Source organism: Brachycentrus maculatus, unplaced genomic scaffold (genome assembly GCF_059751285.1).
Source record: "Brachycentrus maculatus isolate JH-2025_06_01 unplaced genomic scaffold, ASM5975128v1 h1tg000269l, whole genome shotgun sequence".
Classification (NCBI taxonomy): domain Eukaryota; kingdom Metazoa; phylum Arthropoda; class Insecta; order Trichoptera; family Brachycentridae; genus Brachycentrus; species Brachycentrus maculatus.
Window position 1 is genome coordinate 2,954,113 of NW_028281020.1, and position 16,563 is coordinate 2,970,675.

Here is a 16,563-nt window from a genome sequence, read left to right on the forward strand (position 1 = left end):
AAGACGAAGAAGGAAGTTATAAATGGAAAATTTCAAGAAAAGCGTGATGCATTTGGTGAAAAACTGAAAACTCATAAGCCTTATAGTCAAACTAAATAACACCTGTCACAAAAATAAGATTAGGCGTTAACAAGTAGAAATATGTATTACCAATTCCAGAGAGCTTTCAAAAAATAACTAAAAATTATTGTCTCATAGGCATTGTCCTGTAAAATTTCACCCAAGACTATCGATATTAAAAAACAAATCCCCAAAATTATATATATATATATATATATATATATATATATATATATATATATATATATATATATATATATATATATATATATATATATATATGTATATATATATATATATATATATATATATATATATATATATATATATATATATATATATATATATATATATATATATATATATAAAACTTTAAACCATTATATAAACCATTAAACCATTATACGTACATAGGTAAAAAAAACTTTAATAAACTTCCGGAAAACTTAAAATCTATAAAAAATTATCAAACTTTTAAAACTAAAATTAAAAAATATTTAAGACTCACCCCTTCCTAGACTCCATACCAAAGAATGTTGATTTTTAATTTTTAATTTACCTTGTTAATTTTTTATTTTTATTTTAATTTACTTAGTTTATAAAAAAAATAAAAATAAATGTGAAACGAACTCCCTCTCTAAACACAAGTATCTACTTTATTAGAGAGGTAGAAACGTTATATATAAGATGTTCTGTATATTTACCTATTTTGTATTTCAAAAATGTATTTTTGTAAAAAAAATTATATATATATATATATATATATATATATATATATATATATATATATATATATATATATATATATATATATATATATATATATATATATATATATATATATATATATATATATATATATATATATATATATAGGGTAATATTGAATAAATATTACAGTGAAAAAATCACTTATATTTATTTGACCCCCCTGGGAATCGAACCCGGGACCTCCAGAACGGTAGCCGAGCGTGCTGACCATTACACTACAGAGGCGGACAAATATATATATATATATATATATATATATATATATATATATATATATATATATATATATATATACATATATATATACATATATATATTTATATATATATATATATATATATATATATATATATATATATATATTTATACATATATATAATAATGTAATATATATATAATAATAATATTTATTATGATTCTTATATTCACAGAGGGTGAATTCCTTGTTTTCATTTATATATTCGGTATGGAACTTGTAAGTATGCTATAGATTCAGCGCAATTCAAGCTGTATTTTTGGATTCAAATCTGCAGCATATGATGGGTGAATACTTATGCATCATAAGGGCGTTTGTGCATTACCCGTAATTTTACCGTCCGGCAGTCTGGTTTTGAAAAATGAAAGCGACTACGACAGCTTAGCGTCATTGAATTTACGCGCAATGTGTTCACACACCGATCAAGAGCAAGATGGACAAAAGCACAAGCCAATCCAAGCCAATCATTGTAAAACGCTTAATGACGTGCCGGATGGTAAAATTCCATGTAATTCCGTGTAGTTCACAAACGCCCTAAGAATAAAAATACTCGTCAAATAATTAAAATAAATGTATTTTCTTTATTCGAAATTTAAGAGTTACATTATAAATAATTATCACACACTTAAGAAATATAAGTATTATTAGTAAATAGTATAAAATATTGTAGTCACAATTACAAACTGCTGAGAATTTTAGCTAAACGCGGCGTACACATTTCCAAAGGAGTCTTTTTCGCCCGGTTAGTAGCACTTAAATCAGCTCCAGCATTGACTAACATCACAGCTACTTCATCCCTTTCTTCTTCACATGCCAAATGTCTGTAAAAAAATAAAATGGTAACAACATGTGTTGATATTCATATATCGATTTTTTTCTTCAACATGGTGGAATTTACTATGATCACATTAAAACATTTTTTTTCAATTGGCAAAGTACCCAAAATTGAGTGGTACATGCCACCTTTTATTACATAATAATGATTTTACTTGAAGTTACTTGAAACTTTTTGCCTTACTTTTTATGTGCTTTATGACCGCACTATTGACATTTTGGGAGTTTATTGATAAGAGGTGCTGGACATTCAGCGGGAAGGACAAACCCTTCGAGCGAATGTCCAGAAGGAACTCAAGGTTAGGGAGTAAGGGGCAGTTAAATAATACGCTATCAGCAGTTAAAACCTGTTAGTTTTGATAACAATAACTAGCTGATAACATGCAGAAAATAAAATAAAGCTTTATTAACTCCATGATAATATGTTTTAAAATGCCAAAATTGTTATAAATATAAGTTAGTTTAAGTTCACTGATAAAATATTTATTAACATCAAAAGCATTTATAATATAACCTCTGGTCAGTAAGCAGGGAACATCAGTGTTTATTTTACCATGTCACTAAAATTCACTGGAAATAAAACTTACAATGCTGTATTTCCCGTGTTATCCTTGGCATCAATAGCCAGATTGGGTTGTTGCTCGAGCAGTATTTGTACGAGTGGAACACGACCTTGTGTTGCAGCTCGATGAAGTGGAGTGGCACCGAAGCTGTCTGCTATATTCACATTGGCGTCATTGTCCAGCAGAAACTGTGCAATCTAAGAGCACAATGAAGATTGATAATTAAATCATATGAAAATAACTCCTGTAATTGGAGATAATCCAGATTTTGTGAACCAGATTTGGACACACTCAAAATGTTGTGAATATTTTTATTTTCAATTCAATGTTTTTTATTGATATTTTGTGATGTGAAAAAATCTATTTGTATTTCAAAATTTATTTGTATGTACAATACACCAAAATCATAATGACAGTGTGATATCAATTCATCTAGCCGCAAAACTTACGTAACGTTTGACTTCCTATCTATGTCTACACTAAACTTACACAGTACACTCTTACCGCTGACATCAGATAGGGACTTTTTTTTAAAATCATTAGTAATTATTTTTCACTCTAATATTTATCCAATATTACCCTGGACTGGTACCTGAAGCGAAGGGACGATCACCTTTCCTTCATGTGTTAACTATCAAGATAGCACTGTGTTCATATGATGCAGTGCCCTATGCACCATCAGGTGTGTATTAGGGTTAGAATTATTTTTATCTATGCTCTAAATAGAAACCACGAGATTCTATACCAGACTCGGAAATGTGGCAAAGCTTTCGGAGTTGAACTAAACTGTTACCTGAAATTTGTGGACCCTCAAGTATTTCATATTAGGAACATTTATGCACTGGCATTAATACAAACATACTAAAAACATGGATATATGTCGGCTGTCCAAATCAAAACACAGTACGGGACACAGTAAGGGACATTTTTTTGCATTTTTGGACTAAGTAGATTCTACTTAGTCCAAAAATGCAAAAAAAAAGTACTACAAAAAAATGTCCCTTACTGTGTTTTAATTTTGAACAGCCGATGTAATGACGCAATATATTGGGTAGTAAGAAAATTCTGTTTTTTATAAACGGATATTGCTAATTAAAATAAATGAAATTGAGATAATTTTTTAATTTTAAAAATGTCCAACATCATATAAAATGATGGATTTTATAATCGGTCTAAAACGTTGATAAAACTAAAAAATAAATACATATGCACATAACAGCTGTGAAAATCAAAATCCAATTATCAACTATGATCCCAAATACATAGCTCTCCACGATTGCAACTAGTAAGCAGTCTAGCATTTAGCCATCCAATTTGGTTTGCTATGACAGTGAACATTAAGGTGGAGACTGACCGGAGCATTTCATCATAACATAACGTCGTAACATCGCTCCCGGCGAGCATCACCGAGCATCCGAAACTATGGATGGAGCGCTCGGCTCGGTGTACTGACTGTCTCAATGCTCGCATCGTAACGTGTTACATTACGACAAAATGCTCCGGTTAGTCTCCAACTTTACTGTGGAGCGCACACATTCACGATTATAAAATGCACAATGTCTCCCAAAGAAGTTTCAGGAGCAAAATTTGACAAACCTCTTTCCATCCTTTGGAACAAGCGTACTGGAGTGCCGAGTGCCCCTGGTTGTTTCTGTGGTCGACCTTTGCTCCCTTGGAGACCAGAATCCTAACAACAGTAGTCCTTCCAGCCGCGGCGGCCAACACCAGCGGGGTGGCCCCCGAGTCCTCGCTCCAGTCCACTGGACAACCCAACTCTAGGAAGTGCGACACCAGACTGTCATGCCCTCCGACAGCCGCCCAGTGAAGAAGCAATCGACCATTCTAAAGAAAAAAATTGTACTCTTATATCTTACATAAAAAAATAAAAATTACACCACTGACCAGAAAAAGCAACATAAAATACCATGACTTGCATTTCAATATTTACAAACAAATATCGCAATTTTAATTTAATGTCCATATCGGTGTAAAAAAAGGAACGAACATCTTAGTGTTCCTAGAGTTAGTCAATCCTAGAATCACTTACATTATCAGGTTTTGTTAATAAAGTATTTCCACTTGCATCTAGCCTCACTTTAACTATATTAAAATCACCTCTATACGCTGAATCATACACATCAATAGCAGTCATTATTATTGCAATACGTTAAGTTGAAACGTCAATTACGTTTACGGTTACTAAGACGATGGATAAAATTATTATAATAAAAAGTGTGTGTCAGGACATATATACTTTGTATAGTTTGTATTTTTAGGTTATGTCACTAAAAAAATGACAGATTATTTCCATAGAATATAACCAGATATAATTTTTAGTAAATATGTTCCTTTTTAAGCAGTACTTACCTGCAAAATAATTTATCTTGTAAAAGACAGACTGAGGGGTTTATCGGTAAATAAGTACATTCAGATAATTTTTTAAATACTTTTTGACGCCCGAATCAGGCAGTTGCAAGGTAAAATGTTTTTGTAAAATGATAAATAGATTTGGTAAAATTCGTGAGGTAAAATGTTTTTTCGAAGATGGTAACTATTGCATCCATTTCCATAGAGAAATAGCGATGATTGTTTTGAAATTATTATCCGTTGTGTTTGAATCTATACTGTCACTTACGAGTCGGCTGCGGTTTCGTTTTTATAACTTAATGTATTATTCATTTAATAAAATCAAAAGGAAATATTCCCAACAATATGGCATCTGAATATATCACACTCGAAAGTGAGTCTGAATGGAACCCCTTACCGGTCAGTGAAGAATTGTTCCGAAAAAAACATCAACAGGCAGTGATAGAATATAGAAAAGAAGTAAATACGTTAATACAAGACGTTCAGAAATACGTGTCTTTTGTTGACGATATATCCAAAAGGGGTGTTAAAAGTGAAGGAGAAAGGGTTTGCAACAGTAAAAAACTCTTGCATCAGTCCGAACAGGAAAGAGATAAAATAAAATGTGAAATATTAGAGATATCTGAACTAAATAATAAAATGAAAAATTCTTGCAACGAAATGAACGAGCGGCTGAAATCACTCGATCAGGAAATAAAGGACCTAGTTCAACGTGAGTAATTATTTTCATTTAGCTTTTAATCTGGTAATTTTGTCACTGATCTTACACGGCCGTTCTTCTAATTTGTTTACCTTATAAATAAATTATATCTAATGAGCCATAGTTCATCCCCCAATGGGTGGCTTATGAAGTATTGTCAATTCATTTTTCGAATTTTTGTGAATTTATGATGTGGCCGAGAAACCACAATAAAAATGAGTCTGTTTTTAATATACGATCTGAGCCAATGCTACGCAGAAACAAATCTGGCCTCACGAATACCATTATAATTTTTTTCAATGGTGACCTTATTTGTTCTGTCCAATGGCAGTAGAACCAGAAAGTATTCCAATTAGTAGTTCCAGTACCTACCCTACCTTACTAAGTAGTACCTAGCTTACCTTACTACCTACCCTAATTGATTCTCTGTGCACACTACTAAAAATACCTATATGGATGAGGTCAATATCGGGTTGTCTTATCGGAATATCTTAAAAATTGGCCTCATATATGGTAAATGGCATATGAAAAATTATTATACATCTCTGGTGTTAAATATGAGTTGATATTTTGGTTCTAGTGAAAAAAGCTTTTGCGGCAGAAGTGAAAAGTACATACAGTGCTTTTCTACTTGCCAAAGACTATTACAAAGATAAATTGAAGATGTACTTCACAATAGAAGGATCTCCGGATGCAGAAGAATTCACTGTCATCGTTGAGTTCTTCACTTCCAAACGGAGAAAGGAATCCAAATACTCGGTGACTATCGCTAAAACCAACAGCGACCACAAATGCAGATGTAAGAGTTTAACTTGATAGTTTTATTTTTACTATAAAATCACTTATTAATACTTAATTTGATTCATCATGATCGTTGAACATCAGATGCTTAACTTGGGACATATTTTTTCTAGTGTAATTGTAAATTAGAACATTAAGAATGAGAATGAATAATGAAGAAAAATACACTTTTTATAACATTAAATGGCCTTTTTAAAACTTTTAGAACACAGTAAAGCTCTGATGTCCGCCTCCGTAATGTAATGGTCAGCACGCTCGGCTACCGTTCTGGAGGTCCCGGGTTCGATTCCCAAGGGGGGTAAAATAAATATTAGTGATTTTTTCACTGTAATATTTATTCAAAATTACCATGGACTGGTACCTGAAACGGAGGGCTGATCACCTTTCCTTCACATATAAACGATCAAGATAACACTGCGTTTATATGACACAGTGCCCTATGCACCATTTGGGTGCGGATAAGGGTTTTATATTTTATATAAAGCTCTGAAGTCATACAATAGGTGGTGGATATGACAAAAATCGCTTTTATCAAATTTATTCTTATTTTTGTATTTAATAATTTTTCTTTATTTTCAGTGATCAACATGAAACCAAAATTAAAAATATTCCCTTCACTCTGCAAACGACTGGAAGAGACAAATGATATTTCCGGATTACTTTGCTGCGTACGGAAATGCTTTTTACAATTAAAGCAATGATTATATTATTTTATTTTATAGAAACTTACTTTTAACTCATTTATATGTTAAAGCAGTGTCGAGCAACAAGCGGCTTTATTTGTGTGTAAATACAATCACAAAATTCAGCAATAGGAACACGCCTTCAGAAATCGGAAACAATACCAAAAAGATCTGGAAGTTCCCTTGATGTCACTTTGGCCATATTGGGCATTAAAAATTGACATATTGGCCGTTGGACAAAGAAACTAATAATTCCATTACCGATAACTAATGTTAAAATGGTGTATGAAGAATAATGTATCAATAAATTGCGTACTAATTATTTTAACATGATAAGAGTTCTGAGGGCTGTGTTCCAAAAAGATAATTAAATTTTCAGTTGCAACCCCCTGCATTACAGAATCTACTAGGTATTAAATATTATTTCTTATATTGACATTAGTTTTTTTTAAAGATTGTATATATATTTTTTTAATATTAAGTCAGACAAATAATGCATTAGTTGTTAATAAAGTGTATTTTAATCTTGCATGTCCCATTTATTAAACATAAATAGTACAAAAAAATTAGGGAAATAAGCAAGTGTGTATTTCAATAAAAAAAATTGCATTGGAGGAAATAATTATGAAATTATTCAATTTAAAATAGTTACATTCTCGGGTGCTGTGAGAAATTTAATAATAATAAATATACAAAACTGGATCTGTCAGGAAACTTCAAGTCTCATTATAAAATATTAAAACAAAAAACTGCACAGTTGGATGAACTACACACGACTGTAAAAAAATACTTTTTGGAACAATCCTTTACGCGTTCATGAATCAACCTAAAGTATGCAGTTTTTTCCAGATCATGTGTCAATGTAATTATTTGGAGTAGATTTATCAACACATAATGACCTTTATTTAATCTAATGCCGACTACTGTGTTTTGCTAGGTGGTATTGTGCTAGTTTTTATAAAGCTGTTTTTTTGTTGTAGCTAATGGAAATTTATCATTTAAAATAAAACAATATTTTATAAAATATTAAGGTTTATTGTACAAACATTAATGTTACACATATCCCTATTTTTTGTAAGTTAAAACTTCTTATTACAAATATATGGTCAACATATTACTTAAATAAAATTATTAAAATAAAATAAAAAATATTTATTTTGATATGACTCATTCGGTAAATTAAGATTTGCGAGACATCCATAATAATAATATAATCGAGGATATGCTTACTACCATTCAGTTCTTACCAATTCCATCTTCTATTTTCAATTACATAAATAATAAAAAATTATAAATAATGAATGTGGTAACACTTTTAAAGTTAAAAGAATTAGTTATGATTTAAAAATTACAAAATACTTCATTCCGAATGTAAAGTCTCTTGATTTTATTCCTTTTAAAAGTAAAAAAAAAAAAGTACAAAAGCAAAGACTTTAATAATGAAGTGTTACAAATTCGGCTAGTTTGGATAATTTATAAATTGATCAATTTTTGTGACATTTTTTTTATAATCAATCAAAATTATTAATGTTATTTAATTTAATTTATAAAAAATATTTAATATTGATTATTTTTAATAAAACCCTTATCCGCAGCCAATGGTGCATAGGGCACTGCGTCATATAAACGCAGTGTTTTCTTGATCGTTTACACATGAAGGAAAGGTGATCAGCCCCCTGCTTCAGCAACCAGTCCAGGGTAATATTAAATAAATATTACAGTGAAAAAATCACTTGTATTTATTTTACCCCCCTTGGGAATCGAATCCGGGACCTCCAGAACGGTAGCCGAGCGTGCTGATCATTACACTACGGAGGCGGACACATATTATAAAATATATTAAATTTTTTTTAAACAATGAAACTTTTTTATATTTAATATCTTCATTAAGAAAAATCTTCTTTTAAACATAGAGGAAAATACACCAATTTATAATGATACAAATTATATTATACTTATCTGAAATTATCAATTACAATATGCATAGCGGGTCATAAATATTTACAGAATGTGCAATTGAGGTAGAATTTCCAATTCAAATAATACGCAATTTACATTATGTAAATAAATGGAAGACTGAAGACTGACACTATCGGCATTCTACAATTGAAATGCACAGCTCTGGAATTCTAAGCTGTTGAAGGAGGATCGAAATAACACTAGCATGGTTGGTTATTTAATTTTGTATCCCCCCGCACACATGACAAGCATGGAACAAACTTATGATGGCAAATCCATGCATCTCAAAATGAGTGATGTATACATCCATTATCTAGGCATGTGACTCGCCTGTGATGTGCACAGGTGTTAAAATACAGTAAGTAGTTCGGTATGAACGTATTTAAAAAATAAGAAGCTTTAAAATTAAACATTCTCAGTTAAAACAGTAAAGAATTTCAGTAAAAATGTTATTTATTTTGCACTTAAAATACTACTTCCAAAACCAAATTTACGACTGACCAAAAAATATCATGATTGTTTAACACTCACTTGAAAAACTTTAAAAAATGCCGAAATTCCTCATTTCTGGAGACGATATAATTCATTTAGAACGCATATTAAGTAGGTACATAAATATGAAAAATATATTGATCTTTGAGAGATTGATAAGATTTTACAAAATACTATACACACACATTTCAATAATGGCAAAAGTAACGAACATATGTGTAGGAAGTAATCAACAATATGTTCAAAAATTACAAGGACAAAATATCCAAATAAAACTGTAAAACATTCTGCGTTCCCGGGATTAAAAAAAAAATACGACATCACATGACTAATAGAGGTGACAAATGAATAAATACCAGAGAAGAGAGAAAATATATACTACATTTGTCGTAAATATCTTTCTTCACATCCAATATTCCCTGCAAATGCAGATCTATCTACTCAATAATATTTGTGATAAGGACCCAATGTATAGAAGTTGATTTATATTTATAAGGATTGTGTGTCATAGACGTATCAATGTCTACATACAATATGTAATGTTTGGATACAATAACTATAATTTGTCAGTCTTTTCTTCGTATTATAAGAACATCAACTCGTATATGTATAAAATTTCCATTTTACAATTACACCTATCAACGACACATTACAAATACACGCGAAGTAAAATCGGAAGCTAACATTTGTATAGTAATATTTTATTTCACTTTACTAAATCATTATCAACTATGATAAAATATTGTCGCAATAAAGTCAACAGAATATAATAATATGTAGTAAATTATGTATTTCAACTAAATGCTTTAAACAAGCGAAGGCTCGGAAATATTACTTTATTATCTCACACAATACTATGTCCATGTTTAATAAAATACGGGAAACTAAATGTCTAGATTGTTAGCACGAAGGCAAAGCAATTATCCCTTCAATCCAGTCAAAGAAAATTCTAATAAAAATCGTTAGGTATGTTTACCGGATATTAATAAAAAGCAGCTCATAGATCCCAATACAGCATACTAATAACGGAAACTAACTTTCCAATAATGACTACAAATAGATAACTCAAAATAAACCACCATGAAGTGAAGTGGCCTTGAGGTAGTATTTTATGAAAATGGCGCTACATAAATTATCCAAAATTGTTGATATTATTATTTACCATTTTTCCTATTCTCCGGAGTTTTTTCAATATTCTCTTTAGAATTAAATTATATGTGAGATAACAATGTTCATATTCCAGAAAGGAAAGAATATTTTGCATTATTTAATATGTGAATATTTTAACTAATTAAAGATATTTATTTGATGATTTAAAATTTTTGCTTTCGAAGATATATTATATTCCAGAGCCTTCTATAATACAGGAACTTTAAAGTTTTGTGCATTACAGACACAATTGACGACCGGTTTTATGAATGTAAAAATTAAATCACTTCTTCAAAATGGATTATTTGGTAAAAGAAACTATTGAAATACAAATACGAAATATAAATCAAACGAGAGCAATAAAAAATATCTTTTCATTGTAAATAAAAACTCAATCTGGTGGGGAGAATTTCAATGTGCCAACTTGACTTTTTTGCTGTTGTTACAGTGAAAACCTTTATTACAAACCATGTGGGATTGAAAGATGAATCCATCATTAGTTTAGAATATTTAATAAATATTTATATATTTTTTTTAAATTCTGTATTTTAATTCGTGACGAATATTTTTTTGACTATGGTTATTACATTAACCATGCGGTGATTTTTTTAAAGTATATATGATGAAACAAATTTTAAGCTTAAAATTAACAATAAAATAAGTAATTTTTAAAAACTAAAAATAAAATTTTATTTGTGCTTCAAATATGAACTTGATCATAATGATACAAACAAAAAATTCATAATTGTTTCTTTTCCATATTTAATTCATCAAAAAATCTTTTACGGTTCATGTATGAATCACACAATTATTTTCCCATAAACATCATCAGTATGCTCATTTTGTTTCACACAATATGTATATAATAAAGAATAATTTTGTATCCTTTCCTTGATCACCAATCAAAAATTGATTTAGTTAAATTTTTATATCACAAAAAGCGCTCGCAAGCAACAATTCAACTTTTTAAGTAAACTATTAGTATTGAAGTAAAGTATTATTCAACAAAAGAGCTTTCTATGATACCAATGTTGATTTCAACTATGTAAGTGGCAGAAGTGTATCATATTGCTGTTTATACAGTCCAATACAAAAATGTGGTTGATTCATATATGCATCAGTATACATTGTAGGATCAAGACAGGCTAGGAAATCACTAGGAAATTTGAATACAACGACAGCTGGAATTATAATTAAATTTAATTCTGACAATACAGCACTCCTTTACGTATTTATAGAGTAGACACAAGGGTTACTTTGTGTAAAGATTAATAGCAAAATAAAATACAATTAAAGCTTTCAAATTCACTGGAAAAATAATGTAAATATGTATGTATGTATGTTGTATAAACAGTTTTCATAAATGATATTCATAAATAAGGTTAACATTCTCAAGACAAAACATTCTTACAATAAAAAGATGTAATTACAAATTATTGTAACGTAAAACAACTATATATCAACATAAAACATCATAAATAGAAGTTATATGCGCTCATTTTAATTTTACAAGTACTCTCAACTAAACAACCAAGTTTAGTTTCTACAATCAGACTAGGTCCTTATGCGAGGGGTCTGGCACAATGAATTACCTACTTTCATATAGGCAATGCTTTGTGTAGTGATAAGTGACCGAACTACAGGAATGAGATTGACTATAAAAAGGGTTCCGAAACTCGAAGTGAGAAAGTGCGCCACAAATTGGAACTTAGCTCATTGCAGAATCTACTGAATTTTGTGATAATATTTTACTTTTTTCAATCGTTGTTAAGAAAATGAGTATGGTTAAATTTGTGAAAAATCAATCTATGTAATACATAATTGTCAATATACTATTATGAAATATATTTACTTCAGAAAATAACAAAACAGTATATGTAGTATGTTGACACATACCAGAGATAATAAATACAATACTCCAAAGAGGAAAAAAATCATTAAAGTGAAATTGTCTTATTTCAGTCGATCTTATGTTTCAGATCGCCCACTAAGGATGCAAATAAATTAAATCAAAAATACAAGTTTGCATAAATGGAATCATTGTTTGCTATATCAATTCCTTCATCAAATATCCTTCACAAACTGTAATTTTATGATCACATTTACATAAGTAGATATATTTATTCAGTACCTAGTATGTATTTAGATATGGATTGTATACCAGAAAAAAATATATGGTATATTTAAAAAGACTAACAACTACGTAATCAAAAAGTTTTATTGTAGATTTTGTTTGGATTTTGTAATGACAACTATAAATGGAAGATTCATTAGACTGAGCCACTAATTTAAGAAACGGCACACATCCACATTTTTTTATTATGGATAAACCTACAGATTTTACTCCGAATAGTTAGAATATTCAATTTACTTGAAAAATAACCTGTATCCAGCACAAGCGCTATTACTCAAATAAAATCTAGGTGGCCCAGCGGCCACCTAGATTTACTTACAGTTGTTCAGTTCCGATCAAGATAGTATTTGAAGTTTAAAAAAATTAATATTTTAAAAGATAAAATTAAATTTGGAAAGCCAACATCTGTTTTTGGCGCATCAGAACTAATTTAATATGATCGATTGATTAGACTTAAAATAAAGTAGATTCAAAATACTTGTATTTTAATTGTATTCCATAATAACTATGAGTTCAAAATAACCATTGAACAATGATCATGAACCCAATCACAATTTAATTTTTAGATACAAATTTAGAACATCATTTTAAAGTGTATTTATGAGTATGTATGTACAATATTTTTATCAATGATATATTTTACATATAAATAGCAACCATGATATATAAACATATCATTTTATGTCGATAACATATCACTCGATAGAGGTTTGATTATTTACAAACATCCCTCGCATCTAGTTTTATAAAATCTCACAATTATTTCAACCCAAAGGTTAAATGCATCAAACTGAGTTGGATTATTCATCAAAAATATTTATTTAAGCTTTGTTTAAACGTTTAACAATTAGGATTTTTTTGTACATATTTAATTTACTTTTGTCGATAACAGTAAAGCAACTTAAAATTTTTATTGAAAAATTAATGATTTTTTATTCATAAATAAAACTAGTCAAAAGTTCAATTTATGTGTAAATATTTTTTCATGTGAAACTTAATTCATGCAGATGAAAATGAAGTAAAATAATGTAACCATGGATTTAGATTGAAATTTGAATGGATGAATGAATCAAAATGAAAGGCATATGCATATTCGGAGCACACTACACACTTCGGTGTAATCCTTTAAGTAAATATATCTAGTAAGATGGACTAACAAATCATTCAGCCAAAGTGTTGTAGTTTTTTTCTTCATCTTACTAAAATGTATCGACTAATGTATTTACAAAATATTTTAAACCTTTCAAATACAAAATATGTTCTGATGAATAATTTTCAACTCCCGATAAGTGGGTCGTAAGTTGTGATCACCCTGTTACGTTTAAATACCAATTTAAACATCCTAATTCATTGATAAACATGTTTTTTTTAAATTTATTTATTTATCAATAGACAAACATTCTCGCCCTATAAAATTACAAAATTCTAAAGTATCATTATTAAAAATATTGATTATTTTATATTTATATTATTAAAGTTAGGTTAGAATGTTACTTGAATATTGATACGTTGTTGTAAAAAATTCAAACTTTTTTATTAAAGTTGTTTGTGGATAAACTTACAGGCTAATTTTTAGTATACGAGACAGTTTTGCCCTTGTAAGCCCAATTGCAGTATCTCTATTTCTCAAATTGTGGAGTAAATTTGACAAACAAGATGGAATAAAATTTGAGCGTATGTTTTGGCCAAATAAATTTTAGAAATTACTTAATACAAATATATATATATAGATATGAAATACATATATTAGAAGTCTTTTGATGTTTTTATTAACATGCATGTGTTGCATATCTCAAAAATGAAGATATAGCATGGATTTTAGCAAAATAAAATGGTAAGGCAATAATATAAGACTACTTCTTCACTTTAAAATAAGTTTTAACTTATAAAATAACTTTGCTTAAATCATTAATTTAATCATAAAACTTTCCAAGCTCGTAACGAATATTACAACTCCACCCTGTCACTGATATACAAATCTTATTTTCTCGCTAAATATGAAATAAAACAGCAGTAAGGGCGTTTGTCCACTATACGGAATTACAACGGAATGTTACCGTCCGGCTCGTCAGTTAGCGTTTTAAAACGACGATTGGCTTGGATTGGCATGTGCTTTTGTCCATATTTTTTCGGATCGGTGCTCTTGATCGGTGCGTGAACACACCGCGCGTAGATTCGATCACGCTAAACTGTCGTAGTAGCTTTCATTTTTCAAAACCGGACTGCCGGATGGTCATATTCCGGGTAGTGGACAATCGCCCTAAGCACGGAGTTTTGCAAATTTGCTTGTAAACAGGCTTCGAGCGGATTTACTGCAATTCGGCTAAGTGGGGCAAAGTTCACTGCGGAAATTTATGTCTTCTCGTGTTAAGAGAGCCCATGCTGTTAGCATTTATTTATGGAAAATATAAAATTTATTGACCGATTGAAAATTAATGGGAGGTTGGCATGAACGCAAATCGCCTCAACAATTAATAGCGGGAACTACACGCATAAAATCATAGTATTTCTTTTTTACGTCTCGTTTTCTATCACTGGCGAATCACTGAGATATTTTGAAAAATAATTCAAGACAGTTTATAACTTATCGGGATCTATTTTAGTTGAAGCACTTTTCAAATTTTGCAGTTTTATAAAATGTTTCTATTTTTAATCTATATTTATCTATAACCACCGTACAAGTCTATTAGCTTGGTCAATTTATAAAAAACACAATTTATAGATGAAATTTTATAAAAAAATATTTATCATAGTAACTAGACAGTATAAATATATAAACAATACGTTAAAATATAAATATAATACTCATAATTTAAAAAATATTTGTACTTCTAATAAATGATCATTATCATTCAACTAACTAAATGTAACAATATTACATTTATTATTAAATTGATAAAATAAAAACGAAACGCAAATAAGAAAAGCTTGATAATTGAAATTGTTTTAAAAAAAACTTAATTAACTTAAAAATGTATCACCAAAGTGTGTCACCAAAGGTCTCAAGAGACGGATATGCAATCCGAGTGGCCTAATCATTGCTGCTATTCTCCTTTACTCTCCTAAATGTCCTTCACTGGGATAGGGACAAGAGAGAGATGTAATTTACACAATATTCCTGTTTAACAGTTAGTGTGCATGAAAATGAAATAATTTTTCTTTATCAAAAAATCACAAATGTATTCAAATAATAAAAATACAAAGGACAACAGTTTGGAATTAAAAAACATTTTCGATTAATCTATAAAAAAATATATATTTTCATTTCAGCTAATGAATTTTCAACAACATCATTTTCCGATAAAAACTTTAAAAAGATTTGAATGCACCCCTATTTTAATCACTGCTGTCAAGTTTAGAGAAATGAGCGTGGAATACTATATATTTCAATGATACATCAAAATATAACACATTACTCGAGAGATAGTCAAAGAAAATTTCACTGACTCAGTGATCGAACAATCGCGTGACTTTGGCGTATTTCAAATTAGCAAACTTTTCTCATATTGCGTTTCAAATTGTTCAACATTATAAATATTCTAAAGAGGGAACAAAAATAATCATCTGTATAAACATTGATGCGCTTAAAATGGTGTGTAAATATACATAATATAGAACAGGAAGTGTCACATAATTCACAGGAGGTTCAGACTTATATTTTCATGTTGCTTTGATTTTCCCATTGGTGTAGTTGACGTCGCCGTTACTCTGGTGCTTGGCGGCCACCGGCGTCGGGAGCAGCAGGGCTCCCAGCGCCACCCAGTGCAGAGAGAAGTACACCCGTCTGGGAATAT

At 29.7% G+C, this 16,563-nt stretch overlaps 3 protein-coding genes across 4 annotated transcripts in view; 1 reads left to right on the top strand and 2 right to left on the bottom strand.

Annotated features, from left to right (window-relative positions):
- Positions 1-1,642: 1,642 nt before the first annotated feature.
- Positions 1,643-4,778, bottom strand: LOC148305603 (uncharacterized). 2 transcript variants are annotated; one of them, XM_088266484.1, is made up of 4 exons: positions 4,532-4,778; positions 4,081-4,326; positions 2,509-2,681; positions 1,643-1,908 (listed from the first exon to the last, which is right to left on the bottom strand). In XM_088266484.1, exons 1-4 carry the CDS (start codon positions 4,634-4,636, stop codon positions 1,764-1,766), a joined length of 669 nt encoding a protein of 222 aa, XP_088122610.1. In that variant the 5' UTR covers positions 4,637-4,778; the 3' UTR covers positions 1,643-1,763. The 2 variants fall into 2 exon arrangements, with proteins under 2 accessions (XP_088122610.1, XP_088122611.1); XM_088266485.1 differs by having other exon boundaries at positions 1,653-1,908; positions 4,600-4,771.
- Positions 4,779-5,087: 309 nt separating this feature from the next.
- Positions 5,088-8,184, top strand: LOC148305604 (uncharacterized). The gene is made up of 3 exons (XM_088266426.1): positions 5,088-5,563; positions 6,132-6,350; positions 6,932-8,184. The coding sequence occupies exons 1-3, from the start codon at positions 5,197-5,199 to the stop codon at positions 7,051-7,053; spliced, it is 708 nt and encodes a 235-aa protein (XP_088122552.1). The 5' UTR covers positions 5,088-5,196; the 3' UTR covers positions 7,054-8,184.
- Positions 8,185-8,319: 135 nt separating this feature from the next.
- The window catches only part of oys (lysophospholipid acyltransferase 6), an 85,545-nt gene continuing 77,301 nt past the window's right edge, over positions 8,320-16,563 (bottom strand). Inside the window, exon 11 of the mRNA XM_088266425.1 lies at positions 8,320-16,553. Coding sequence (XP_088122551.1) covers positions 16,430-16,553 — 124 coding nt within the window. The 3' untranslated portion in view covers positions 8,320-16,429. The remainder of the gene's footprint in view (positions 16,554-16,563) is intronic.